Source organism: Panicum virgatum, chromosome 3K (assembly GCF_016808335.1).
Source record: "Panicum virgatum strain AP13 chromosome 3K, P.virgatum_v5, whole genome shotgun sequence".
NCBI classification, from domain to species: domain Eukaryota; kingdom Viridiplantae; phylum Streptophyta; class Magnoliopsida; order Poales; family Poaceae; genus Panicum; species Panicum virgatum.
Window position 1 is genome coordinate 23,167,800 of NC_053138.1, and position 26,274 is coordinate 23,194,073.

General features: G+C 52.0%; 3 protein-coding genes and 1 long non-coding RNA gene across 6 annotated transcripts; 1 reads left to right on the plus strand and 3 right to left on the minus strand.

The window, feature by feature from the left end:
* Positions 1–1,093: 1,093 nt before the first annotated feature.
* On the minus strand, positions 1,094–3,633 carry LOC120698460 (laccase-12-like). Its single transcript, XM_039982084.1, has 3 exons — positions 3,369–3,633; positions 1,703–3,203; positions 1,094–1,617 (listed from the first exon to the last, which is right to left on the minus strand). Exons 1-3 carry the CDS (start codon positions 3,486–3,488, stop codon positions 1,487–1,489), a joined length of 1,752 nt encoding a protein of 583 aa, XP_039838018.1. The 5' UTR covers positions 3,489–3,633; the 3' UTR covers positions 1,094–1,486.
* Positions 3,634–5,435: 1,802 nt separating this feature from the next.
* Positions 5,436–13,412, minus strand: LOC120698462. 3 transcript variants are annotated; one of them, XR_005684857.1, is made up of 4 exons: positions 13,348–13,412; positions 11,833–12,317; positions 5,753–6,878; positions 5,436–5,661 (listed from the first exon to the last, which is right to left on the minus strand). It is a non-coding gene; the product is annotated as an uncharacterized LOC120698462 (long non-coding RNA). The 3 variants fall into 3 exon arrangements; XR_005684858.1 differs by having other exon boundaries at positions 13,254–13,402; XR_005684860.1 differs by having other exon boundaries at positions 13,298–13,401.
* LOC120698461 (probable glucuronosyltransferase Os01g0926700) lies at positions 11,949–15,250 on the plus strand. The gene is made up of 2 exons (XM_039982085.1): positions 11,949–12,231; positions 13,933–15,250. Exons 1-2 carry the CDS (start codon positions 12,114–12,116, stop codon positions 15,075–15,077), a joined length of 1,263 nt encoding a protein of 420 aa, XP_039838019.1. The 5' UTR covers positions 11,949–12,113; the 3' UTR covers positions 15,078–15,250.
* A 415-nt stretch (positions 15,251–15,665) lies between these two features.
* On the minus strand, positions 15,666–20,742 carry LOC120698459 (ATP-dependent zinc metalloprotease FTSH 8, mitochondrial). Its single transcript, XM_039982083.1, has 8 exons — positions 20,503–20,742; positions 20,154–20,385; positions 19,998–20,072; positions 19,544–19,677; positions 18,452–18,937; positions 17,441–18,208; positions 17,019–17,246; positions 15,666–16,420 (listed from the first exon to the last, which is right to left on the minus strand). The coding sequence occupies exons 1-8, from the start codon at positions 20,563–20,565 to the stop codon at positions 15,941–15,943; spliced, it is 2,466 nt and encodes an 821-aa protein (XP_039838017.1). The 5' UTR covers positions 20,566–20,742; the 3' UTR covers positions 15,666–15,940.
* Between the last annotated feature and the right edge of the window lie 5,532 nt (positions 20,743–26,274).

Here is a 26,274-nt window from a genome sequence, read left to right on the forward strand (position 1 = left end):
GAACTAGGGTGGGGGTTCACAAGTACTTGAAAACCCATCTCCATTGAGCTGAGATTTGAGAACGGTCCCACCAATTAATATTGGTGTCTGTACTTTTTTAATTCTTTTCTAGCGAAAAGGATAAAAAAATACGGAGATGAAGCCTAGAGATCCTTCACAACCTAACATGACCAATCGACGAGTGAATGCGCCTAACTACTCTCTCTGTCCAAATTATAGGTTGTTTCACTTTTTTGATACCAAATTTGACCACTCATATTATTCAAAACATTTGTACAAATATATTCAAATTTAAGTCATTAATATCCCTAATACTATATATTTCCATTAGTTGATTGAGCTGTACGATTTGCTAGCTACCATGTATTTGCCATGTACGGCCGTAAGGTTTGTTGGCTGTACATTTGTTGCATCAAAGTGAATGTCAATATCAATTGTTATACATCCATTTGCTGATCACTACCAACGACCTAATGGAATCACTCTCAAATGCTGCAGCGTGAAGCTTCACTTGCGGGACCCAACACACGGTGTGGAGTGATGCCCTAAAGTAAAAATAGGTCCCACAATAGTTAATTGGCATCACTCTCAAATGCTGCAGCGTGAAGTTTCACTTGCGGGACCCAACACACGGGCAAAAGGTCAAAAATGAGGTAATATAAAATCACAAGCATGGGGTGGTGATTGGCCTACGGCCTGCAGCAGCAGGAAGACCAAGCGAATAGTGTTTCGGAGTTGTACTTCTTATGGTTTATTTATTCCACAGGCATTGGTGAATGTTCAAGCTCCGCTTCCAATTTTGTTGGCACTAGCATCGCAGGCTGCAGTGTGCTGAGTGATGCTTATATCTTATCTCTATTATTTTGGCTTCACCCTAGGCTAACATTATGGAAAGCACTGAAATGATGAAATCATTGTTTGAAAGCATTTTACAAGGATGCACGTGCTACGAAAGGAGGTCGATCACCTGTGTGTGAAAGTTATTATGAATCAGTAATTGGACAGTGGCAAAGTATGTCAAAAGTTTGTATAGTCTATATGAAATTTGGAACAGATAAGTATGTAACCGTGTAGTTCAACAACACAAACAATATATCTTCACCAAAACCATTAAAATTTGCACTCTTTATTAATTATTACTGCGGCAAGCAAGATCAGGACGGTTACATTGAATTAGATACAAGTCACAAAAAAGCTGCAGGGCAAGCTTTTTATAGCTACAAGAAAGGTGAAAATATTAAAAAGAAAACACTTATCTGACATGGTCAATCGCCTGAGCAATAATCAGTCAATTGAAAAAACCCACACCAACAAGGAAATAATCATGAGATACGACGAACACACACACGATCGATCATGTAATAGCAGAATAAACGGCAACTGATGATCGAGCAAACGAAGCAGTGATTTTGTTGGTGGGAAATGATTCATGCGAATTTGTGAAACGATATTGGCCATTGGTCTCGATGGGGAGTTCGTTTTGTTCCTAACATTGAGGCAGATCCGACGGCGGAGGCGGCAGCTTCTGGTTCGGCAGGCTCCCGTCCAGCACCAGCCACGCCATCTTCAGCCCCCAGCTCATGTGCACCTCAAGGTGGCAATGCATGAACCACACGCCTGCACGCAACAAGTGTCATAGATCGACGAAGAGTTTAGCAAAAGAGATCGCGAACTTGGCACATGAATTTGGCTTTACACGCACCTGGGTTGTCGGCACGGAAGCGGATGGCGACCCAGCCGCCGGCGGGCACGCCGACGGTGTTGCGCTCGACGGGGTCGGCGAGGTTGAACCTGGCCGGGTCGGTGGCGGGGTCGAAGTTGCCGAACCCCTGGCCGACGACGTAGAAGTTGAAGCCGTGGAGGTGCAGCGGGTGGCTCTCGGCCCCCAGGATGCTCGTGTCCTGGAGCACCAGCTCCACGGTGGTGCCGAACGGCAGCACCACCACCTTGGTCCCGTTCATCACGTTGGTGTTGTTCGGCGGCGGGCCGGTGTAGTTGAACGGCACCAGCGGGAACGCCGGGAAGTCGGTGGCGTAGACGCCGTTGGACTTGGACCTGCCGGCGAAGTGCGCCTGCAGCAGCGCCGTCGTGGGCAGCACGAAGGAGACGTTGTTGATGGACGCCGCGAACCGAGACCCGTTGGGGCCCTGGCAGGTCCCATTGACGGCGCACGGGTGCGTGCCGAGCCCCACGGTGAAGAAGAAGCGCCGGTCGATGCTCTGCGGCACCGCCGCCGGGTACGCGGCGCTCGCGAGGCTGCGGAGCTTCGCGGTGTAGTTGGCCACGAAGCTGGTGTCGTTGATCTGCGGCAGGGTGGGCGCGAAGATTGGGAGCTGGTTGCTGGCGGCGGCGGCGGCGCCGGAGGGGTCCTCGTACTCGAGGATCCCGGCGACGGTGGTGTTGTCGAAGGTGCCCTGCGTGTTGGTGTAGGGCCGCGCCTCCATGTAGAAGCGCGCGCCAGGGTAGGCCGGCTTGGCGGCGAGGAGCACGTTGCTGGTCTGCCCCGGCGCGATGACGAGTGTGTCGACGGCGAAGGGCTTGACGTAGAGCGCGTCGACGTCGACGACGGTGAGCGTGTGGTTGGCGACGGAGAAGAAGAGCTCGTCGTTGAGCGCGGCGTTGATGAGGCGGAGCATGTACGTCCGGCCGGGCCTCACCCGCAGCCTGAACGTGTCCCGCGAGCCCGAGCAGTTGTAGAGCGGCCCGGGGAGCCCGTTGATGGTGTAGGCGTCGGAGACGTCGGGCCCGCCGCCGGTGCGCAGCGCCCGCGCGATGACCGCCTCGGTGTCGTTGCGCCACCACTCGCCGAGCATGAGGGGCACCTCCTCGTCGGGCGCGGGGAACGGGTAGGGCACGCCGGCGGGGGGCAGGATGATGATGGGCCCGTAGAGGGTGGCGCGGAGCCAGGAGACGTGGGCGTGCCACCACAGCGTGCCGCGCTGCCCCGCGATCCGGTAGCGGTAGACGTAGCGCCCGCCGGACGGGATGGGGCACTGCGTGATGTAGGCGGGCCCGTCCGCCCACCCGCTGAGCAGCTGCCGGACGCCGTGCCAGTGCAGGCTCACGTTGTAGGGGGAGCGGTTGACCACGGCGACCTCGACGCGGTCGCCCTCCCGGGCGAACAGCGTCGGGCCCGGGAACTGCCCGTTCACCGTCACGATGCTCTTGGTGCCGCACAGCCGCGTCACGCTCGCCATCCGCACCTGCATGCCATCGATTTGGTTAGCTGCGTCGTCAGCATGGGCCAATCACCAATGCTCATCGCTGCTGCCACTTTTAACTAGCTAGCCAGCTCTGCTGTGGTCAAAGGTTGACGCATGAGACTATGAGAGCGATCGAGACGCGTGGGCTGGACCGAACAGACTTACATCGAACTGGTACTTCCTCGTCTCGGCCTCGGCTCCCACGGCGGCGAGCAGCAGCACCGCCGCGGCGAAGGCGACGGCGGCGGCGGACGCGCTGGAAGGGACAGCAGAGGAGGACGCCATTTCTCTAGATCCCTCTGCTTGCTACCTCCCTGCACTGCTGCTAGATCTCCTCGAGCTAGCTAGCTCCTCCGATCCGCCAATGAAGCTATGCTGGGGGAGGCACGGCGGATGGCCTATATATACACCAGTGCCGGGGATCGACAGGTAAAGGTGGCCGGGGAACAAGGCATGCAGACGAACGATGGATCTCGGCGATCGGCCAATGCATGGCTCCTCGGTGATCCTGCTGCCGGCGTGCACTGTTGTTGCTTCACGATTGCGCTTGCACTGGGGCTTTTTTGCTCCATGTAGTAGCTTTCGGTTGCCGTTCGGCTTCGGGCTATTGGTGAACTCTCTCGGTCTCTCGCCGCGTCGCGTTCAACGTCGGTCGCGGCTGTAGCTAGCGGCTTCGCATGCAAGAACTCCTCCTCCTTATTTTTGTAGCTTTGGAGTGCGGCCAAAGTCAACCTGCATGCTGCCTGCGTGCGTCGTCTGCTCTCTGTACTTTTTTTTTTGTTGAAGGAACACTCTTTGTAGTTTGTACTGTGCTTATGTTGAGTTGTTCTTCATGTGTGCCTACTGTATGTTAATGTTGACACGCAACAATTGTCTCTTGCTACTATCTGCAATCATGCCAACAACGAATACAGTGAGCTATACATGTGTTATTTTCAACGGGAGAAAACTTGTTTCAGCAGAATGTGACATGAGTTCTTAAAAAAAGAAGGAACATATGCCCACAAGAAGTTTCTATTAGCCGCAACCGATTTTTCCCCCCTTCTCTTTTCTTTTTCCTCTTTCTTCTTTCTAATTAGCATGCATGGATGAAGGGGAAACCAAATTTGGTTGTTTAAATGACTCTGAGACCTGAATTTCTAAGTTGATTGGTGTACCTAGAAATTCATGTGTTACTCCCCCCTCAAGATACCTGAATTTTTCAACACCTGCTAAACACCTAAAAGATACTTCATTTTTTTTCTGAAAGTAAGTTGCATGTGTGCCACAAGTTTCAGGTGTGTAGCTAGTAAAAGCAAATACCCCAGGTGCGATGTAGATCTTGATTTCCTAATTTTGGACAACAACAAGATTATTTGAGTGTTGCTTGTTCAGGAGCTGAGAGGAGCCAAGGTATGACTCTCATAATCACTCTGTTCGGCTGGCTGTGGCTGTTGCTGATTTGTTGTGAGAGAAAAGTATTACTGGTTGGCTGGTGGCTGGTGCTGATTTGGTATGAGAGAAAAATATTGTTGCTGGTTGCCAGCAGAACAGAGTGAATACTCTAATAAGTCATAACCTTGATAACAGAATCCCCTTGCTTGCAAGATCTCTCCTGTCTGGTCTCCTTGTCCCGTTAGTACTCTCTCAAGAAGGCTGAAGGCAGACACTCTGAGGGCTCCTCATCAATTCAGGGCCAAGGTATAAGAATGGCATCAATTTGGTCGGACAGCTCTTGAAACTGATGGTTTAAGTCTAGCTAACATCACTAAGCACATCCAGTTCCTTCATTCTATGCCGTCACATATATAGCAGCCGGGAACATGACAGCTAAGTGTAAAAACCTTCTGCGAGTATCATTCTACGTTCCTGGATCCCATTATTGGTCTGAAAACATGGCTGCTAAGTGCCGTCATAAAAAATGCAACGTGTGGTCTTTGTGGATAATTAACCGACCGTTGCGTCGGTAGGTGATCTCTCGTGCCTCGGCGTCGCATCAAAGCCGGCCGTGGCTGGCTTAGCATGCTGCTGCTGCTGATAAGTGATAGACCGGGAGCGCAGGCTGGCTGGCTGGTCCATGCAAGCACTCTCTGTAGCTTTGGAGTGCGGCCAAAGTCAACCTGCGTGTGCCTGCGGTTTGTGTTCAGTTGTTTGAAATTTCGCGTGCGTTCATGGCTTGGTTGGCACGCACAATTGTCTCATCTCTTTCTTGCTGCAAATTTTACTAAAAACATTTAAAATGAAGCATATCCATCTTTGAAATGGTGGCTAAATTCTTGGTTAAACATCTCACGAGATGATGTAGACATATTTCTGTAATCGACAGAGGCTCACACTCAGTTTCCCATCATGGCCGAATTTCTGAAAATTTGACTTCCTACAACATTTAGTTTTCCCTTTTTCCTACTACCAGTTGACAGTCGATCGGTTGACAGACGCTTTATCGGTATTTTTAAGGCCTCCAGGGCTCCACCAACCCCTAAAAAATGTGTTAAATCAGCAGTGGTTGAGTTCTTCGCTTTATTCTTTCAAAAAAAAAAAAGAGTGCTTCGCTTTGAGTGACAACTGACCTTGACCGCAAATATCCACTCCAAGTCTGAACCTTTATAGCCGATTCAGGCCTCCTAATCCTTACCCTTACATGCCAAGGGACTGCATGCACAAGCAAATAAAAAGGACTTCGAAGACGGCGACATGACCTGGAGGAGGCTTGGCCACCCAGCTGACGATTCCTGATAGCCTTGCCACTGGTTCAGAAAGGCTCGACACAGATTACGTGTGGCAATCTTTTGCCCTTCCAAGTCTCCTGGGGAAGCAGAGAGGGACGCCTTAACCGTCCCGGTCGTTTGGATGAGATGCCCTGCTTTCCTCCGAGTTTGTACATCAGTACATGGGTTCAGCGTTCAGAGTTTACATCGGAACAGATAGATGACCAAGTCACTACAGTATATTGCATACCTTTTCTTTCTTGTTCCCTTTCCATTGTCCCTTATCTTCTGTTCGGTATGAATGCATACTGAGTTACTGACACATTTCAACCTTCTAGAGAACATGTCGTAGGAATCTGGTGAGTGATTACAACAGTCGGTCGAACAAAGCAGACATCACAGGTTCTGTGATCAAAAGGCTACAGACTTCAGCATTTTTCACATAGGTTCTGATGTATGTAGACCACACACGCGTCATTCATGAAGGATGCCAGTTTACTTCCAACCGAAGATATATAGATAGTAAGCATACTGGATACAAGTAAACGGCTTATTTGGCTCAAGGTAGCATCTAGCATGTCAGATGGGACTAGCTCTCTTTTGCGGTATGTCATCTGTGGACAGAACTCTTCAAGAAGATAAGAGCACATGAGTCCGCAACGGAACGTCAGAATGTTCGGTGATGCCTTGAAAAGGGCAGGGGGGTGGTCCCAGAATTTTCTTTCTTAGGCAGAAATCATGCAGTATGAGGTACTTCCTCCTCATGCAGCTTTATCAGTTCAGCTATTTTCTTATAGGCCTCACCAACTCATTCCGTGACCTCTTCGTTGATGTTGCATGCTTCCTGATTGCTGCAAGATCTGGTCATTTCAAAGCCATCATCCCACTGAGATAGGATACAAACCCCACCATTGCCTGAATGGCCCTACTTACCTACTCAATGCTGTTACAACTTATGAGTACCACGCGAAATTTTTCCAATCAGAACCTGAAAAGGATGAAACAAACTGTCAATTAGAGATTTTCCATTAATATGCCCATAAAAAAATTCCACTGGTAGTATTGTGCAATCATGAGTGTCGGTACCCTATAACAGGGATACTCACTCTTACTGCAGCAAGACAGGACCCGCGTAGTTATCCGTAGCTGCGCGGGAAAGACGGAGTAGCCAAGCCCCACAGGTCGGGCTCTTCCCTCGCAAGGCCAACGGCCCCGGACCCGCTCCCCGCCTGGGGATGGGTCCGGAGACGCCGCGTGTCTCTAAGGAAGGGAAGCTCTGAGCTGACCGCCGAGGCCCGGACCCCCATAGGGGTCCGGGACCTCCTGCGCCCGTCCGGACTACCCTCACCGTGTAGGGGTCCGGAACCACCACATTTGGCGCGGTCGTGGGAGTTTCTAGGGTACCCACAGCCGGGTGGCGGAGCGCACCCGCCTATTCCCAGTGAGGGAGGACTCTGGGAAGTACTTTGGCGATTGGGCTGATCTAGCTTTGGGAGGAAGCTCACAAGAACACACGATTTAGACACGATTTAGAGTGGTTCGGACCGCCGGAACGTGATACCCTACGTCCACTGGGAGATGTATTGTTCTTGGTTGTGTATGAACCTATCCTCTGCCAGGCCTTGGCTTTCACCCAGCCTGAGGTCTTCTAGCGGCGCCCCCTCCTTTTATAGATCAAGGGGGAGCGGATACATTGGACGTTGGGCCCCGACAAGTGGGCCCAACGTGCTGTGCAGCATACTGTGCAGAGTACTTAAAAGACTACAGTGGTTACGAATCTTTCCTCCGATATGAGTACTGCTGTTCCTCTGACTCAGGGGGGTCTTCTCTTGTCCCGTCAGCTAGGTGCCCGTTGGAGTAGGCGTAGCTTGCGGCGTGGCCTGCTGAGGCTATTATGTAGCGTCATAATGGGTGAAGCCGAGCCGTCGTATCCAGTCTGCTACGGCAGACTGGCAGACGCGGTATGGGCGGCGCCAGCGGCTCCACTGCCTTGGTAATACGCGATCAATAGTGTCCCCTGGTCAATGAAACGCCTCAGTTTCTGCTATATCAATGCAGACGTCCACCTACCGCAATGAATGCAATGGTGGGTGAACGTTAGCATGGAAACCCAAACAGCCATATCCTGGAGACACGTGGCGTCTCCAGACCACCACGACACGGGGTGTCGATTTCTTCCCTTAGTGAGGGGTCCGGTTACTATACAGGGGGTCCGGGACCCCATGAGGGGTCCGGGACCCCGCGGGGGTCCGGTCTCCTTGGGAGGTCCGGAGCCCCAGCTGCTCGCGCACGAGTTCCTGCCTCTTCCGGGACACGTGGTGTCTCCGGACCTTTCCCAACCGTGGGACGGGTCCGGACCGTTGCTGGGAGAACAGGACTCCGGACCGCAGGGGTCCGGCTGTTTGGATGTAGTTAAGGATAACTACAAGACCTTTGCCTAGACACAGCAAGAGGGGGTACCCCAGTCCTGGGGTACCGACAGTGGCCCCCGGGCCCACCTCGGGAGAGGCACAAACCCGCGGGTGGGGCCACTATCGGGATGTGTTTCTACGCCACTTAATTGCGTTGGTGTGCTCGTGTAGAGAGCGGGAGTCCCGGACCCCTGAGGCCGGTACATCTGTTGCCAGATTTAGGTACTAGAGTGCTCTCCATAGGGCGACGAAGGTGTAGGCTTAGGGTACGGAACCAAGCTAAGCGGCTACACAGACTTCGGATCGCTCAGGGAGCATGCACCACTTCCCGGACCCGGCTTTTGTCGACCGTGGCGAGCGGTATCCGCCGGAGCGGGCCACCGGAGTGGACTTGGAGCGACCGTGGCGAGCGGTCTCCGCCGTAGCGGGCCACCGGAGTGAACTTGGAGCGACCGTGGCGAGCGGTCTCCGCCGGAGCGGGCCACCGGAGTGGACTTGGAGCGACCGTGGCGAGCGGTCCCCGCCGGAGCGGGCCACCGGAGTGGACTTGGAGCGACCGTGGCGAGCGGTCCCCGCCGGAGCGGGCCACCGGAGTGGACTTGGAGCGACCGTGGCGAGCGGTCCCCGCCGGAGCGGGCCACCGGAGTGGACTTGGATTGTTGCTGATGACCTGATGAAGCATGTTACCGGACCTCATAGTAAGGTGCAAAGAAACCAAGCCTTATACTAGAAGAGAGCCCGGGACCTCTAAAGACAGCAGACTCGGATACTAGAGTACTTGTAACAGGGTAGCGAAGTACGTAGCTTAGGGTTCATTACCAGGCTAAGCTACGCCGAGCTTCTCTACCCCAGGATACGAGTACCACTTCTCCTGAGCAGGTCCTTAGGGGTCCGGTCTGCCTTCCAACTAGAAGGGGTGTCCTCACCTGACCACAAGCCAGCAACAAAACGAGTGAATGTAATCAGGGTGGAGCCAAGATAAGACCGAGAAAGAAAATCTCCTTTATCATTGTGGTTGTCACGGTATACATCAGAGATCGGGATTACGAGGTTGGACCTCCACCGCTCCGGACCACTTTTTGCCTGTTTGTGTGATAGGGCCAGAGGTCGGGTTTACAAGGTCGGACCTTGACCGCTCTGGACACACACGTAGGCGCCACGTTATTACAAAGGAGGAACTCTCTTAGTCTTTTCTTAGGAGTAACCTACGGCTGCATGCTATACAGCGTGTTCTTCGGAGGCGAAAGCGCCCTGGATGTGCCTGAACCGCATCATCCAGCATCACCTCGGGAGCTCGGGGGACCCCTCCTTGCCTAAGAGCTGTCACATGCCTAGATGGCATGAGACAAATTCTTTGGCTTTGAATGGGAGAGGTCCCCAGCCGTCGTCGTCGTCCGCCGATGGAAGCCAGACGCCCTTGTGCAGCAGAAGGACCGGTGCGACGCGCGGAGAAGTGCGGTCGTTCGCCGGCTTGTCCTTGGTGCTAGCGCCAGGGGCCCCCGCGCCTGGTGGCGGGGTCCTGCCTGCAGCAGCACCAAGAGCCCCGGGTGGTGCCGGGGACGACACGACGACACGGTCAACTTCCTCCGGGATGGCCGTCGGCTCCAGGCTCCATGTTGAGAGAAAGCCTTGAGCCGACGCTATACCGCCGCAGAGGAAGTATGACCGTTGCTTGAGAGAAAACCTTGAGTCGACGCAGGGGTATCAGCGCCCAGCGGCGCTTCCGCTGTGCGCCGCCGCGCCGACTCTGTGGTGTTGCCGTGGCAACGCACAACAGACGCCGCTGCCGTGCGCCATCGGGTCGTGGGCGTTGGTGCCCCAGCGTCACGGCACGGGGCGTGGGTGACGCCCTGCCTTCCTTCATCTTCTCATTTGTCGTTGCAGAGGATGAACACGAACCCAGAAGCCGAAGATCCAACCAGCGCCCGACTCCCCACGGACGGCGCCAAAATGTCGTGGGAGTTTCTAGGGTACCCACAGCCGGGTGGCGGAGCGCACCCGCCTATTCCCAGTGAGGGAGGACTCTGGGAAGTACTTTGGCGATTGGGCTGATCTAGCTTTGGGAGGAAGCTCACAAGAACACACGATTTAGAGTGGTTCGGGCCGCCGGAGCGTGATACCCTACGCCACTGGGAGATGTATTGTTCTTGGTTGTGTATGAACCTATCCTCTGCCAGGCCTTGGCTTTCACCCAGCCTGAGGTCTTCTAGCGGCGCCCCCTCCTTTTATAGATCAAGGGGGAGCGGATACATTGGACGTTGGGGCCCCGACAAGTGGGCCCAACGTGCTGTGCAGCATACTGTGCAGAGTACTTAAAAGACTACAATGGTTACGAATCTTTCCTCCGATATGAGTACTGCTGTTCCTCTGACTCAGGGGGGTCTTCTCTTGTCCCGTCAGCTAGGTGCCCGTTGGAGTAGGCGTAGCTTGCGGCGTGGCCTGCTGAGGCTATTATGTAGAGTCATAATGGGTGAAGCCGAGCCGTCGTATCCAGTCTGCTACGGCAGACTGGCAGACGCGGTATGGGCGGCGCCAGCGGCTCCACTGCCTTGGTAATACGCGATCAATAGTGTCCCCTGGTCAATGAAACGCCTCAGCTTCTGCTATATCAATGCAGACGTCCACCTACCGCAATGAATGCAATGGTGGGTGAACGTTAGCATGGAAACCCAAACAGCCATATACTGGAGACATGTGGCGTCTCCAGACCACCCCGACACGGGGTGTCGATTTCTTCCCTTAGTGAGGAGTCCGGTTACTATACAGGGGGTCCGGGACCCCATGAGGGGTCCGGGACCCCGCGGGGGTCCGGTCTCCTTGGGAGGTCCGGAGCCCCGGCTGCTCGCGCACGAGTTCCTGCCTCTTCCGGGACACGTGTTGTCTCCGGACCTTTCCCAACCGTGGGACGGGTCCGGACCGTTGCTGGGAGAACAGGACTCCGGACCGCAGGGGTCCGGCTGTTTGGATGTAGTTAAGGATAACTACAAGACCTTTGCCTAGACACAGCAAGAGGGGGTACCCCAGTCCTGGGGTACCGACAATGAGGCATTGGCTTTTTACTTGTTAAATTGGTGCAACGCAACCAATTTGAGTAAAGCATATCAATACCTGTGCAATCAAGTATCTAAGATAATTAAGAACCCTTGCCAAACAAACCAGAATTTGTTGCCAAAATGCAACAACATTGACCATATTCCGGATGCGGTCATGATTTAAGTGGCGAATTAGCTTAGCAAACTATAGTAGTACACCAAGTTAAAATAACTGTTGATCTGTTCTAATAAAACCATTTATATTGACTTGAAGCCGTTACAGTAAAATGCAGAAATTTGGGAGACATATCCATGAATCCTTGATATTTGACACCAGATAAATGAATGTGGTTTATTTTTTATTTATTTTTTTGGGGGGGGGGGGGGTCGCGGGGGACCTCCAGCCACCTACCTAGCAATTGATGTTTGGAAATATAGAAGAAAAGTAGGGAGGTATAGGGAAAAATATTTAAAGATCAACAAGGGACAGCCTTCCTACCCTGCTCCCCCCTTTGAAGTACGCATTGACTGTTATTGCTCCTGATATGTGATGTTGTTAGTGTGCAGCAGGAGAGGAGGAAGAATGAAGCAAGCCCAGGAAAGCTCCATTTCACCTCTCCACCAAACGCTTCTTGGTAGGAAAATTGGCACAAAAGCTTCATCCTTGCCTTACACCTTTAACTACCACTGTGACTATTACCTAGCTCATGAGAATGTGAGGCCACACAAGGGGAGGCTTGGGAAGGAGACACAGGTGCTGCCAAGGGGCTTGCGGCGAGCATGAACATGAGGCAGGTCTTCGCCATCGCCATTCTTGCCGCCACCGCTGCAGCAGTGCTCTTCCTTGGGTCTGAGGCGCAGGAAGTGAAGCAGGACCACCATACAGAGAGGATCTCAGGTGCGGGGCAGGTTTTCTTTTCCTTGTGCTATTTCCTTCGCTCTTTTCATCTTGCCTAAATGTTGTGATGCGTCTCCTGTATACTTCTGCAAAGAGTAAAATCTCCATTGCTTAAAGATGACATTAGCAAAGGGGAAATGTTTACATTCTCTTGTTCAGTATTCAGTACGCATAAACTGCAAAGGGTAAACCTCCACTGCTTAAAGATGACATTAGCAAATGGGAAATGTTTACATTCCCTTGTTAGTATTCAGTATGCATAAACTGAAAGACAAAGAAAGAAATTCTATTTTTTTCTTAGGAAATGTAGGTTTTGGCTACTTCTGTAGAGAAGATCTGAAGGCAATAGGCTACAAATTAAAACAGACATTTGAGTTCTTCAAGTTTGTGGTGATGTGGAAGTTGCAAATTTACATGAGTAGAAACTTGGACCTAAAAAATACATCCTTCCTGCATGAGACAACTGGGGAGCAATACATCATATTTGGCTCTGAAAGTTCCACTAATGACCACTCTACAATTTAATTATGACCTGTGCCCCGAGAGTATTAAATGTTGGCTTATGTTGCACGAGTATGAAACACAATAAAGCAGGCAATCAGGACACCTGTTCATAGTTCATATCCTATAGTTGTGCTGTGTCCATCAGCACATCCTTCTCAGGAACCAGTAAGAAAAAGAAAAGCTGGTACTGAAGGAGAAAACGAAATATGTACAGCAATTATAAGATGGAATATTCATTTGTGCAACCCAGAATTAGAACCTTCAAGCTACTAGTATATCCAGTAAGTGATGAACAACCCAGAATGTCATCATCATAAGAATTAGAACCTTTAAAAATAATAAAATTGATTAGTTTTGACTGTGCAAGCTCTATGGACACGCACAATGTCCGGACCCCTACACTACCAAGGAATTTTGAATTTAGCAATTAATCTCTTCAAGTTAACTGTGAGACCAAATCAAAATTCCAAGTTGAAGAGTCAAGGAAAACGATAATAAAAAACTTAACATCATTGTACCTAGCCAAGCATTGAATGCATAGTTGTATACTAGTATACTAGACCTCAGGATGTCATAAGAACTGAACCAAAGCAGAAATGTTGCATTGGTCACCAAAGCCCTGTCGCGATAGCCGCTCCGTTTCCAAGCCCGATGGTGCCAGCGTACGCGCGGGGGGGGGGGGGGGGGGGGGGGGGTGGGGGGGGTGGGGGGCTGGGGGGTGCCCCACGCTCTTCTGAACAACCACTGCTGGCGGAGGTGTCGTGGCAGGAAGGGAACCGCGAGGAGGGGTGCGGTGGAGGCGGCGCGGTGCGTGGAGGTCGCGGACGGCGGCCGTGATTTGGGGGGAGGCGGCGGCGCGGGGAAGGGCTGGGAAGGGAAGGGAGGGCAGCGGCGGAGGCGGTGGGGGCGTGTTCGCGCGTGGCCTATGGTGGGGCTGCTCTGCTCCCCTCCGTCGAAAATTATATCAAACAAATTCAGATATGCTCATTCGCGATCAATGTGTCAGCTGGCCCAAACCATGGCTGTTTGGAATGTGAATTTCTAAAGAAACTGCATAATCCCTCCAAAAATCCTACAAACTTCACGCATTTCAAATTATCGAGGCCTCAATTCTGCACCAAAACTAAAAGATGTGTCCTACTCCTATACTATTACTAGCCTTGATCATCATCATTCTGAACCTGATGGAAAACGCAGGCAGCGCCGGTAATGTTCTGGAAGACGACCCTGTCGGCCGGCTCAAGGTCTACGTCTACGACCTCCCGGCCCGATACAACACGGCGCTGCTGGAGAAGGACCCGAGGTGCCTGACACACATGTTCGCCGCGGAGGTGTTCGTGCACCGGTCCCTCCTCTCCAGCGCCGTCCGCACCCTGGACCCCGAGGAAGCCGACTGGTTCTTCGTGCCCGTGTACACCACCTGCGACCTCACGTCCTCGGGCCACCCGATGCCCTTCGACTCGCCGCGGATGATGCGCGGCGCGATCCGCCTCGTCGCCGAGCGGTGGCCGCACTGGAACCGCTCCGAGGGCGCCGACCACTTCTTCGTCACGCCGCACGACTTCGGGGCCTGCTTCCACTTCAAGGAGGAGAAGGCGGTGGCGCGCGGGATCCTGCCGCTGCTCCGGCGCGCCACGCTGGTGCAGACGTTCGGGCAGCGGCGGCACGCGTGCCTCAAGGGCGGCTCCATCACCGTCCCGCCGTACGCGCCGCCGGCGCGGATGGAGGCGCGGCGCCTGCCCCCCGGGACGCCGCGCTCCGTTTTCGCCTACTTCCGGGGGCTCTTCTACGACGCCGGCAACGACCCCGAGGGCGGGCGCTACGCGAGGGGCGCCCGCGCGTCGGTGTGGGAGAACTTCCGGAGCAGCCCGGTGTTCGACATCTCGGCGGAGCGCCCGGCGACGTACTACGAGGACATGCAGCGGGCGGTGTTCTGCCTGTGCCCGCTGGGGTGGGCGCCGTGGAGCCCCCGGCTGGTGGAGGCGGTGGTGTTCGGCTGCATCCCCGTGGTCATCGCGGACGGCATCGTGCTGCCCTTCGCCGACGCCATCCCGTGGGCGGACGTCGGCGTGTTCGTCGCCGAGGAGGACGTGCCGAGGCTGGACACCATCCTCACCTCCATCCCGCCGGAGGTGGTGCTGAGGAAGCAGCGGCTCCTCGCCAGCCCGGCCGTGAAGCGCGCCGTGCTGTTCCCGCAGCCGGCGCAGCCCGGGGACGCGTTCCACCAGATACTCAACGGGCTCGCGCGCAAGCTCCCGCACGGCGACGGCGTCTTCCTCAGGCCCGGGCAGACGGTACTCAACTGGACAGCTGGCCCGCCGGGGGACCTCAAGCCGTGGTAGATAGCTGGTTGGTAGCCGTCAAATTGCCATGACTGAATTGACTTTTTTTTTTGGTCTTCTTCCGCCATAGAAGATACTAGCTGCGAACTGTTGTGATACGTACGTGAATGTCCAGCGTATGTGAATTTCATAGCCAAAATTTACAGAGATTTTTACTCCTGGTGCATGACTCATCACATATGTCCCTGCAACAAACTTGTCCAATGTGTCTGTGGCTGTGTTTAGTTGCGAAAATGATGCAAAAAGTGTTTGCGAAAATCGCTGTAATACTTTTCATTTGTATGTAATAAATATTATCCTACTATAGGCTAACTAGGCTCAAAAGATTCGTCTCGCAACGTAATTAGTTTTTTTATTTACCTACATTTAGTACTCTATGTATAGATCATTTACTATATTTAATGTTTCGATGTGATGGAAAGTTTAGAGGAATTGGGGGAGCTAAACACAGCCTGTGGTATGATTATAACATTTGCCCAACAAAGTAGAGCACACCGGTGCTGGTCAAAATTCAAAAGGCTAAGTACGGATTCGTCTAAAACACAAGTCATTGTCATTTGCAGCAAAATTAAAAAAAAAACACATGCCTTCAGATGGGACAAGCACTCTTTTCGCACCAACTCCTCAGTCGACAGAATCTTTCAGGAAAAATACATGGGAATACAAGATTCAGAACGTTTGCAGATGCCATGATGAGCTCAAGGCATTCTATCAACCGGACTGCCACCCTTGTGGAAATCCAAACGCATTTCCACAACGGCATAATCAGACGAGGGCGCTAATTTATACAGTTTCCTTATGCTGCAACAAACAAGAATCTATCGAACGAGCATGCAATTTACAGCTCTAACTTTGAGGAAAAACTACGTGGGTACAACCTCGCCAAGCGAGGGAGATGCATCATCATCAGGCAACTCAGCATTCTTTGCTGGCGCTTGGCTCTTGTCATCATCATCCTGGAAACCCTGCTTAAAGAGGTCATAGTTGGTTGGCTCTGCTGCCTTGAAAGGGCGTTCTCCTAGTACCCTGGTCAGATCGTCCTGGTGGAGGACTTCCTTCTCGAGCAGCAATTCTGCTATTTGGGCTACTTGCTCCTTGTGCTCCGTTATCAGTTCAACTGTTTTCTTATAGGCCTTGCCAACCCATTCCCTGACCTCATCGTCAATTATGGATGCAGTTTGGTTGCTGTAAGGTTTGGTCATTTCGAAGCCGTCATCCCTCTGAGGGAAGGATAGAAGCCCAACCTTTTCACTAAAACCATACACGGCAACCTGTGCATAGGTCATTTTGGTAACTTTCTCCAGGTCATTCTGAGCACCAGTTGAGATTTTGCCAATCAAGACCTGAAACAAAGCTCAATTAGAGCCTTTCAACTGATATGCTTAAGAATTTCTAATCGTAATATTGGGAAAGATTTAGTACAGATCTATGCAAATAAATGGATATCCAAACACGAGGCATTGGAACACAGGGAATTGATTATTTTTTTGGTATGTTCTAAGACTTTTGCAGTTAAGATTATATACAACATTTAGAAGGCAACCAGTTTGATGAATGTCGTTATCTCATCGTGGACATCACATGGGCAGAGGAGATGGTTAAAAAGTTTTCTGGTTCCTTTAAATGTGGTCAAAAGTCTTATATGGTGCAGTATTTTGACTTACCAAATGAATTGAAAAAATTTCTACTGTAATGTGACAACAATGACCATATCACAAGATATAGTCATAATTCAAGTGGCGATAATATCAACCAAGCATACAATAATTAATTTCATTGCTGAACGTAGGAAGTTTAAAGTAACAACTGATTCATTCTACTCAAACCCTACAATGGTTAGAATTGATTAGTCTACAAGAAAACAATTTGGGAGAAATATCCATGAATCCTATCTATAGCATGAAACATCAGCAAAAATAATATATGAAAAAAACTTTGTACCTGTTCTGCAGCACGGCCACCTAATGTCATGCATGTCATATCAAAAAGCTGCTCTTTTGTCATCAAAAGATTTTCATTTGGGACATATTGCGCAAAGCCTAATGCAGCTGTTCCACGAGGAACGATGGTAACTTTTAGAAGAGGCTCTGCATGCTCCAAGAACCATCCAGCAACGGCATGCCCAGATTCATGGTAAGCAACAGTACGTCGCTCCAGTTTGCTAATCACCTGCAAAACGATTAACATGCTCAGAGGCCACGATAAGGAACAAAAATAAATGTACAAAAAATACATTACACACAGAAAAAGGCTGCCAAATTAATTATGGTACAAATGGTAATAGATTCAAACAAACTTCACATATAAGCTTCATATAATCATAGGTTTAGTCAAAGGAGTCAAAATATTGATAGCCATATTACCTTATTTTTCTTCTCCAAACCACCAATAATCCTATCGATTGCAGACTCAAAATGCTGCATTGTAATCTGAGTTTGCTCGCTTCTTGCAGCAATTAAAGCAGCTTCATTACAAACGTTGGCAATGTCAGCTCCAGCAAACCCAGGTGTCAAAGCAGCTAGCCTTTGCGAATAAAATGATGGTTCATTGTCCAGTTTAAGCTTTTGAAGATAGATGCGGAATATTTGATCACGGCCCTTTATATCTGGCTTGTCAATTGTTATCTGGCGATCAAACCTTCCTGGCCTCAACAATGCCTTATCCAGGATGTCAGGCCTATTTGTCCCAGCAAGAACAACGACACCAGAAGTTGTTCCAAATCCATCCATTTCTACAAGCAGCTGGTTCAAAGTACTCTCACGTTCATCATTTGAGCCTGAAAAACCTCCACGTCCTCTTGCACGACCAATAGCATCGATTTCATCAATAAATACAATACTAGGAGCACACTGTCGAGCTTCTTGAAACAAGTTTCGTACCCTGGATGGTCCAACACCAACAAACATTTCCATGAAATCTGAACCAGAAATAGACAAAAAGGGCACACCAGACTCTCCTGCAGTAGCTTTGGCAAGAAGAGTCTTCCCTGTCCCAGGAGGGCCTACAAGCAGAGCACCTTTGGGTATTTTAGCTCCCAACTCTTCATACTTCTTGGGGTTTTTAAGGAAATGCACAAACTCCATTATTTCTTGTTTAGCTTCATCACAACCAGCTACATCCTTAAAAAACACCTGGACCAACGAAAAAGCAAGTGTTATTGAAAAGACATTCAAGAATTTCATGAAGCTTGATTTTTTTCTTCTTAAGAAGATGGTAATCAAGCTACTGCAAAACTAAGCAAGTGGAGTTTCAGAGCTCAGAAGTTAGCCTGTCTGTGAAAAAACATTTGTGCCAGATTTTTTTGTTGTTACCATAAAAAATAGGGCCAAGCAAAAGTGTTAAAATAGTGACAAAAGAAAAAAGAAACAACAAACCTTATTTTTGGAATTTTTGTCCATCTTTGTCACAGTAGCTTTTCCAATGTTGAAAATACCACCTCTTCCCTTCCCAGGACCACCTCCAATGCTGAAACCACTCTGCATCCTTTTCCCCATCAAATATATCAATCCAACAAGAAATGCTGTTGGGGCAAACCTCATAATTTCTTGGAACCAATTTACTTCAGCAACATAAGTTACTGGGACAAAATCATGTGGATCTATTCCCATCGCTTCCTGGGCTTCCTCTAACTTCTCTTCAAAGGAATCAACACTACCAATATTGAAGTAATACTTGCATCTGCTAGGAGCAGGCTTGCCTGGAACATCAGTTGTAGAAATATGGGTATCACTATTTTGACCTTGGCTCTTTGGCTGTGGTGAAGTCCTGATATAAACCTTTGCCACTGATTTATTTGAAACAACAATGCGATCAACTAAACCAGGTTCTAGTAGCTTGTTCTTGAACTCTTGGAAGCTTATCTGCAGATATTTGAAACAAACGATATTGTAATGAACCATTAATTATCCAGTATCATGAAATGATATTATTGGACAAAATTACCAATTACACAAATCAAGATCTCTCAATATCACATTCACATTCAAAGGCTAGTAAAAGAAAACTTCAAGTACAAAGCACATGACAGCAAACTAATGATGCTGCTGCACAGGACACTAAGATAGATATGCCAGAGGAAGAACTTCAGGTTAGACCAGTAAATTACACAACGGCTATTCTGCAATAGTGTATTGTCTATACAGACTTCATCTCTCCCTCATTTATATAGATGTGCTATTGTTGGTCTAGTGTAGTCAGAATGTGAAAACCATGTAAGTGGAAAGTGATGGTACTCAAGCTACTATTTCTCAGGTTCGTGATAAAATGCATAATTATAAGTACAGAACTTGACTTTTAAAGTTATTCCAGTGGTGATATAGTCTTTTTCCTCCATTACCTCTGAAGCTTTCAGGGCAAACTAATTATGCAAGTGTGAACCAAACCAAAAAAAAAACATAGATTTACCTGTTCTATGGAACTAATGATTTGCAGAATTATTTCCAGCAGAGTTAACAAAGTAATCTCACCTCCTTCTGGTCTGCCGAGCTAGATGACATGGATGTGAGCATCAGGCCAAGAATTAATAGAGGCGCAAGGAAATTCTGCAGATGTTTCATAGCACTCTCCTGGAAATTCCATCTCTCGTCTGTATTGGATTCCTCTGCGCACCACAAGATTGCAGTCCCATCAAAAGCGAAATAGTTAGCACTGAAGTCATAAAACTACGAATAGAAGCACAGTGCACAAAAACCATTATCCATTTCTAGTCAACAACCATTTCAAATACTATTCGCCAAAGCAGTTGCAGCATATGAAAATCCGCAATCACATGCCAATTGCACATCTTGTTGATCAAATATATTCACCGATTCAATTTGCTTCGAGTGCATCAAAAGCTAAACTTTTTATGAACTATCCCGCATATCCATAACATGGCTACCCTCCTCTACACGAACAAGAGAAGCATGAGGGGGAACTTACGCTTCGATTCAGACTTTTTACTCCCATCTCCTTTTGGCACCTCCTTCTTACCCTTGGGGTAGTAGTTCTCGTAATCTAGCAGCAGAAGAAAAGCAAACCTTTAAAAAGCAGGGCCAGCAAACCCAACGAAAACCGCACAGAGGAGGAGGAACGCACTCTTCTTGGACTCGTCCGAGAAGAGCCGCCGGAACTGCGGGCTGGCGAGGAGGCATCTCCAATCCACGGCCTTGCCCGCGGCGGGCCTCGCAAGACCCGCCGCCGACGCCGCAGTCAGGTACCCCCGGACAAATCCTAACCCGCCGCCCTCCCCGCCATGGACCCGCGGCGGCGGCGGCAGAAGCGGCGCGGGCGACGACCGGGCCCCGCCGAGGCCCCCGAGCTGGAAACCCTAAAAAGGAGCATCGAAAGGACCGTCAGAGCTCCGCCCCCACACCGGGGACGCCGCGGCGGACGCGCCGCGAGAGGATAGGGGCCGGGGGGAGGGAGAGGGAGAGGGGAGACTCGCCTGGCGCGGGCGGGAGGAGCGCGCGGACCTGCCGAGGGCGCGGGCGAGGGAGGCGAGCGTCATGTCTGCCGCGGCGGCGCCGTGCGCATGGAAGGGGAGGGCTGGGCGCGGGGCGAGGGGGAAGGGAAGGGGGCCGGGGCGTCCGGATCCGCGCGGCGGGGAGGGGGGCCGCGTCGAGTAGGGGGGAGAGATGCGCTCGGTTCCGAGATTTTTTTTGTGCGGTGGGTGTGGGTCGCGCGGCGCGTCGGGGCGTCGTCGTCTGCTCTGTTGTGACTTGTGAGGAGAGGAGGAGGGGTCGCCCGTCGCCGCGACGGCGGGGGGGCGTGCCCGTGGTTTGGGTGCGGGCGGGCCGGCGGTGCTCACGGGATCGGGTGAGCTTGGCTTGGCGGTGCGCGGTTTCCGCCGCGTCTACGAGCTGGGGAGGTTGGCTGGACTCGGGATGGGGTTGGTTGGTGCCTGGATTCTCAGTAATTTTCGTCACTTTTTTTTGCGAGGAAATTTTCGTCACTTGAAAATACGAGTACTGATGAAGATGGGATGAATTTGATTTGAATTCTTTTGCGACACAAAGAATATGAATTCTGCGTAGGAAAATGTTGTTTGGAGGGTACGGATACTTTTGGGAATGGATTGGACTAAATCCAAATCCAATTGGATTTTAGCCCTTGGATTGTATTGGATTTGGATCTAGTTAATCCAATTGGATTTTAGCCCTTGGATTGTATTGGATTTGGATCTAGTTAGATATGAATATCCACTGCTTTAAGTTAATTAGGATTGGATTCTATTGGATAAAAATAAGATAGATAATCCAAATCTGTTGGACCAGACGAGCAGGTACGCACGTCTTCTCCCCCCGCGCACTTCTCTCTCACGGCCATGCCACCGGGAACGCTGTCGCACTGCGCCGTGGCTGACCCCGCCATCGTAAGCTGCGCGCATGGCCCTGTGCTGTGCTGCCGAGTGCGCCAGCTCCGCCCGGCCGCGCTGACTGCAGGCCCGCGCCGCTTCGCCGCCGGTGGGATCCGCGTGCCCGCCGGACGCCCATCCATGGCTCGTGCTGGCCATGGGCGTGGCCTGACTGGACTTTCACGGTGAGTGCGATGGTGTGGCCGTGCACAACGACTGCGATGGTGTGGCCGCAGACCCACCTCATTGCAGAGTTCGAGTCACGGTGAGTGCTCTTCAGTGGCTAGGATGGGATTTTTAAGAGCAGGTATTACAAGGCCACGTCGTCGGGCGGTATGAGCCTCCACGTCAGGAAAATATGTGCTGGCAGAAAGAGAAACGGAGGGAGACAAGGGAACGGGCGCTCCGTCACTCGCCCGGTTGAATCATCGCTCCCGAGGCGAAAAAACCCGCTCCCAGCCCGTCTCGGGCGAAGAAGTCGCCGCCGCCGATCCCGTGCTCCTCCCTGCACTCCTCCTTCCACTGCGCGCCAAATCGGCTTTCCCTCCCACCAAATCGGCCTCCCCTCCCGCCAAATCGATCCTCCCGCGACTCAAATCGATCCCTCTCGCGCCAAATCAGAGATAAATCCACCCCAAAATCGCCCCCAAATTCCCAATCCCCAAACCCTAGACGTCGTCCCCAAGACGCGAAATGAGCTGCCAGTCGAAGAGGACGCGTGCGCCGCCGCCGCCGGAGGTCCCATCGCCGGCGACTCAGCTCGTCAAACCACCACCGCCACCCCTATCGAGTCCCGCCACCACCCTTCCCTTCCATCTGCGGACCTGCTGCCTGGTTCTCCCCCCAAGAACACCGCAATCCATGGCACCCTCCTCGGCACCAAGTTGGTTCGCTGGTGTACAACAACCTGGCATGGCGGCTTAAGGTCCCTGGTGGCCACCTGCGAACCTGCTGCCTGGTTTCCCTGTGCAATATTTGCCATAACCTGTTGTCTGAGATTAAAATGAACTGTGTTGTTAGTCCAGATTAATCTGTTCTGGTATGTTCGTTGGCCGGATGAGTTTATTTGTATGTTCATGTATTATGTTGTTTGATGAATGGCCACAAAGATGTAGTCCACAAAAGATTTGTATGCACATGCAAGCATTAACTACTTGCTTCTCTATTGCAGCCATTTTCTTAGCCAAGCTAACAACCCATCCATTATATGAGGTAGCTGTTTAGTTGGCTGGGAGTGACATGTCCCTTGTATTTAGCCAGTAGAAGGCTGAGTTATAAAACTCGCGGCGATGTGCGTCGTCCAGGAGTGGAAGGCGCAGGACCTGGTGGCCTACCTCCGCTGCTGGCTTGCTGCGCTGGCATGGAGGTGGACATCAGTCAGGCAGAATTGGTAGGATTGGTTGGATGGATGTGGACATTCATGAGGTTGGATTGGACAGGATTGGATGGTGGGAACTGCCCACTAGGATTGGATTGGATGTTAACATGATATCAATTAGATGTTAATTGGATATCGTTAGATGGATTTTGGATGATGATCCATTCCCAAGTGTAGGTACGGACTGTAGGATTGGTCAGGGTCAGGCTTGTACCACGAGGGCAAAAGTCGCGATCTGGAAACGGCTGCCGGTTGGCTCGTCGCGGTCCACAACTCTTTTGTCTCCCCCAAACCGATCTTGTTTCCCAAGAAAGAAGAAAGAGCGACTCGGACAAGGTCTGACGCTCGCGAAGATGACTGGCAGCTTGCCAGGATGTGGGAAAAAGGGAGAGAGCGAAGCAGTGACGTCAACTCATGTGCCCTGAGGGCTTGAACTGTGCGATGGGGATCAGCGTGATGGCGTTGCCTTTTTTGTGCGCATTTTGGAGAGCCCTGAAAATCTGACAACATCGAAGCTTGCAGCGGAGTGCAGGCAACAAATTTGAGCATGAATTATCCACACAGTGTATAAGGCCTTCTCCATCGGCGAGCTCTTGTGCTAGCTCATACAATTTTCTATTCGCTGAACAGTGATAAACAGTGCTGAAATGATATGACCAGCGCTTTGCGGAGCGCTAGCTCGATCGCTCCCAAGGTGCCTCCCTCTCTCAGCAAAAACTACGGTGCTGATTTCTCCACTGTACAGCCACTGTAGCTATAAGCTATGATAACTCTAGCCTTTGGAGAAGGCCTAACAAAATGAGGTAGATGGTCAACAAAACATTAAAGTTTGGGTTTCAATAATGAGATTTTGAGAATCCAAAGTAATAATAAGCAAAAAAAAATAAAATATCCGTGTGTGCAAGTACGATATTTGTGCTCCATGCACAACCTCCATGACCTCCGTCATCTGTGCCCGTGCACGTGGTTGACTAGGCCTGTTTGGTTCACGCATGAACGCAGCCTGGCTCGCATGGAAGGCTCCTGGTAGCCTGGCCCAATGCACGCAAGAACGTGGTGTTTGGCTATCCGTTCGTACAAGTCAGACTGTCCCGAGAGCCTGTTTGGTTGCTCGCATAAGGACGGGGTTGCATGAGATAAAAGTATACCAAAAAATTATCATCATGCCATCTATTACATGCAACTATTATCTTATACTAGCTCTTAGTTTATCTCATTACTCCTTAATATCAATCAAAATATGTTAATATCATTTAATATGCGCTAATAATATCTTAATAACATTGTTAGATGGTTATAAGTTATAACTACAAAAGCCATAGCATTTGCACACAACAGAAGATGTCACAAACCATGCCCTGCCCCCCCCCCCCCTCCCCCGCCGCCGCCACGCCATCACCAGCCGGCGCCGCAGCCCCAGCTTGTGCCAACCCGGCTACTCCGCCGCAATGCACCACCAGCTTCACCGCCTCGTCGCAGCACCACGTCCCCTTTCTTTGGCCATTCCACCCGCGCCCCCACCACCACCTCCCAGATCTGGCCGCCCCCTCCAAGATCCGGTGGATTTCGTGCCTGATTCACCCTTATCCTACACGGATGCGGTGAGGAGCCATCGCTTCGTTGACTTCAAGGGGGAGCAGCGAAACCACCAACCAGGCCGGCCTCCTTTTACTGAGGGGCGGAGTTACTCCCCCTCTCGCCATGCTGCTCGTCGGGAGCCGTGGAGTGGAGGTCCAGCCTAGGCGGCTCCTGCTGCAGCGCGTCGCGTCAATCACTCGCCGGACCCTGGCTGGAGCAAGGTACACCCGAGGTACTGGTGGATGAGGAAGGAGAATGCAAGCCCCCGTCCGGCGCCGCGTCGACATGCTGCCGGCCATCGTGCTCCATCCACTTCACTCGCCTTGGACGCATTCAAGAGGAAGACCGCCGGCCGCTGCTTCGTTTGCCTCTCAACATCCCACAGAGCGAGTGCATGCCGTGACCCCATCAGGTGCTTCTCCTGCCGCAGGTCCGGGCACAGGGAGGCCCATTGCAGGGAGCGCCGCCCACCCCCTCGCCCAGGGGCCGACAGGATGCTCGCCCTCACCTGCTTCCGTCTCGCTCGCGCCCTCGTGTCCGACAAGCCGTGCCGGCACGGTGTCGCGGTTTGTCGCCGACTCGGCGCCGGGTGTCACCAACGACTGGCCGCCACGCGCCATCGCCGCCGTGCAACGGCCACACCACGCTACCTCCATCGCTAAGGCTTACGCGCACCAGCAAGATGGCGAGGATCGGCGACCCCTCCACCAGGCCGGACGAGGCCACGTACCTTGTGCCCACCTCCCTCGACCTCGAGCAGGAGGTCTAGGAGTGGGAGGGCACGACGCTTGTGGTGATGGCCATTAGCGCGCTGCCGACCACGGGGCCCAAGGAGATCGAGGCTGTTGTGCTGGACGAGCTCTGCTTGCGTCGTGGGGACGTCACGGTCTCCAGGCACCAGCCGGAGCTGTTTCTGATCAAATTCAACAAGGAGCATGCAGAGGAGGCAGCCTCGATGGCTCGCCTCAAGCACCACGACATCATTATCAACGTCCGGCCATGGCGCAGTCTGCATGCAGCGCTGGGGACTGCTCTGTTCTTCTGTGTTCGCTTGTGTCTGGAGGGGGTTCCTGTTCACGTGTGGAATTCGGTGCTGATCGAGAGGATCGTGGGAATCAATAGCTCACTCGAGTGCTTCGACACAAATCTTCTCCACCCCGACGACACGAGGACGATCGATCTTTGGGCCTGGACGGCAAATCCAAGTAAGATCCCCAAGCACCTGTGGCTTGTGTTCACCTCTCTTACCAGTGTGTCGATCTCCACGATGCCGCCGGAGCGTTGGCAACGGGGCTTCAAGTTCTGCCCTCATCCACCTTGAGTGGATCTACGACTACACGGGGACATCCGTCGACCCGTTCGGGCTGCTGGGCACCGGTGTCCAGGTGGTCGTGCCAGAGCCGGAGCGGCGACGTCTCTCCTGGCACATGGGTGCCATTGATGGGAAGGAGGCGCCCAAGCCGGCGTTTCCACCCTTCAACGTCCCGCCGCCAGCCCGCGAGTGGCGCGGGGACCGGCCGCCACATGCTGGGTCCTCGGGACAGACCAATGTGGCGGGCCGAGAGGTACGCCGGGACAGTCGTGAGGCCCGTACCGGCAAGAAGACGTACAACAACGACCACCCCGACTTCGGCAATGAACAGAGACGTCCCGACGACCACAACGATGGGGACGGCAACTCCCGCCGGGGCGGCCACCGCTCTGGCGGCCTATACGGCGCCCGCTCCGTGCAGCAGGAGCCGGTCTTCAGGGAGCGTGAGCGTTCTCCCCGACGCCATGGTGCTGGTCAGCGGTACGGGGGGCGACGCCGCGACATCTCCCAGCTGGGGCAGTGGGACGCCGCCGCACGACAAGATGCTGAGGTGCTCAAGTTTCGGTTCTTATTTCAGCTTCACTCTTCGATGTCC

Coding starts and splice junctions, on each gene's coding strand:
- LOC120698460 (XM_039982084.1), bottom strand. CDS start 3,488: ATGGCGTCCTCCTCTGCTGTCCCTTCCAGCGCGTCCGCCGCCGCCGTC. Junction 3,204..3,368: donor CGAGGAAGTACCAGTTCGAT/GTAAGTCTGTTC, acceptor GATGGCATGCAG/GTGCGGATGGCGAGCGTGAC. Junction 1,618..1,702: donor CTTCCGTGCCGACAACCCAG/GTGCGTGTAAAG, acceptor TGTTGCGTGCAG/GCGTGTGGTTCATGCATTGC.
- LOC120698459 (XM_039982083.1), bottom strand. CDS start 20,565: ATGACGCTCGCCTCCCTCGCCCGCGCCCTCGGCAGGTCCGCGCGCTCC. Junction 20,386..20,502: donor GCTCCTCCCGCCCGCGCCAG/GCGAGTCTCCCC, acceptor GCTCCTTTTTAG/GGTTTCCAGCTCGGGGGCCT. Junction 19,678..19,997: donor TAAAAAGTCTGAATCGAAGC/GTAAGTTCCCCC, acceptor TGTGGTGCGCAG/AGGAATCCAATACAGACGAG.
- LOC120698461 (XM_039982085.1), top strand. CDS start 12,114: ATGAACATGAGGCAGGTCTTCGCCATCGCCATTCTTGCCGCCACCGCT. Junction 12,232..13,932: donor CCATACAGAGAGGATCTCAG/GTGCGGGGCAGG, acceptor TGGAAAACGCAG/GCAGCGCCGGTAATGTTCTG.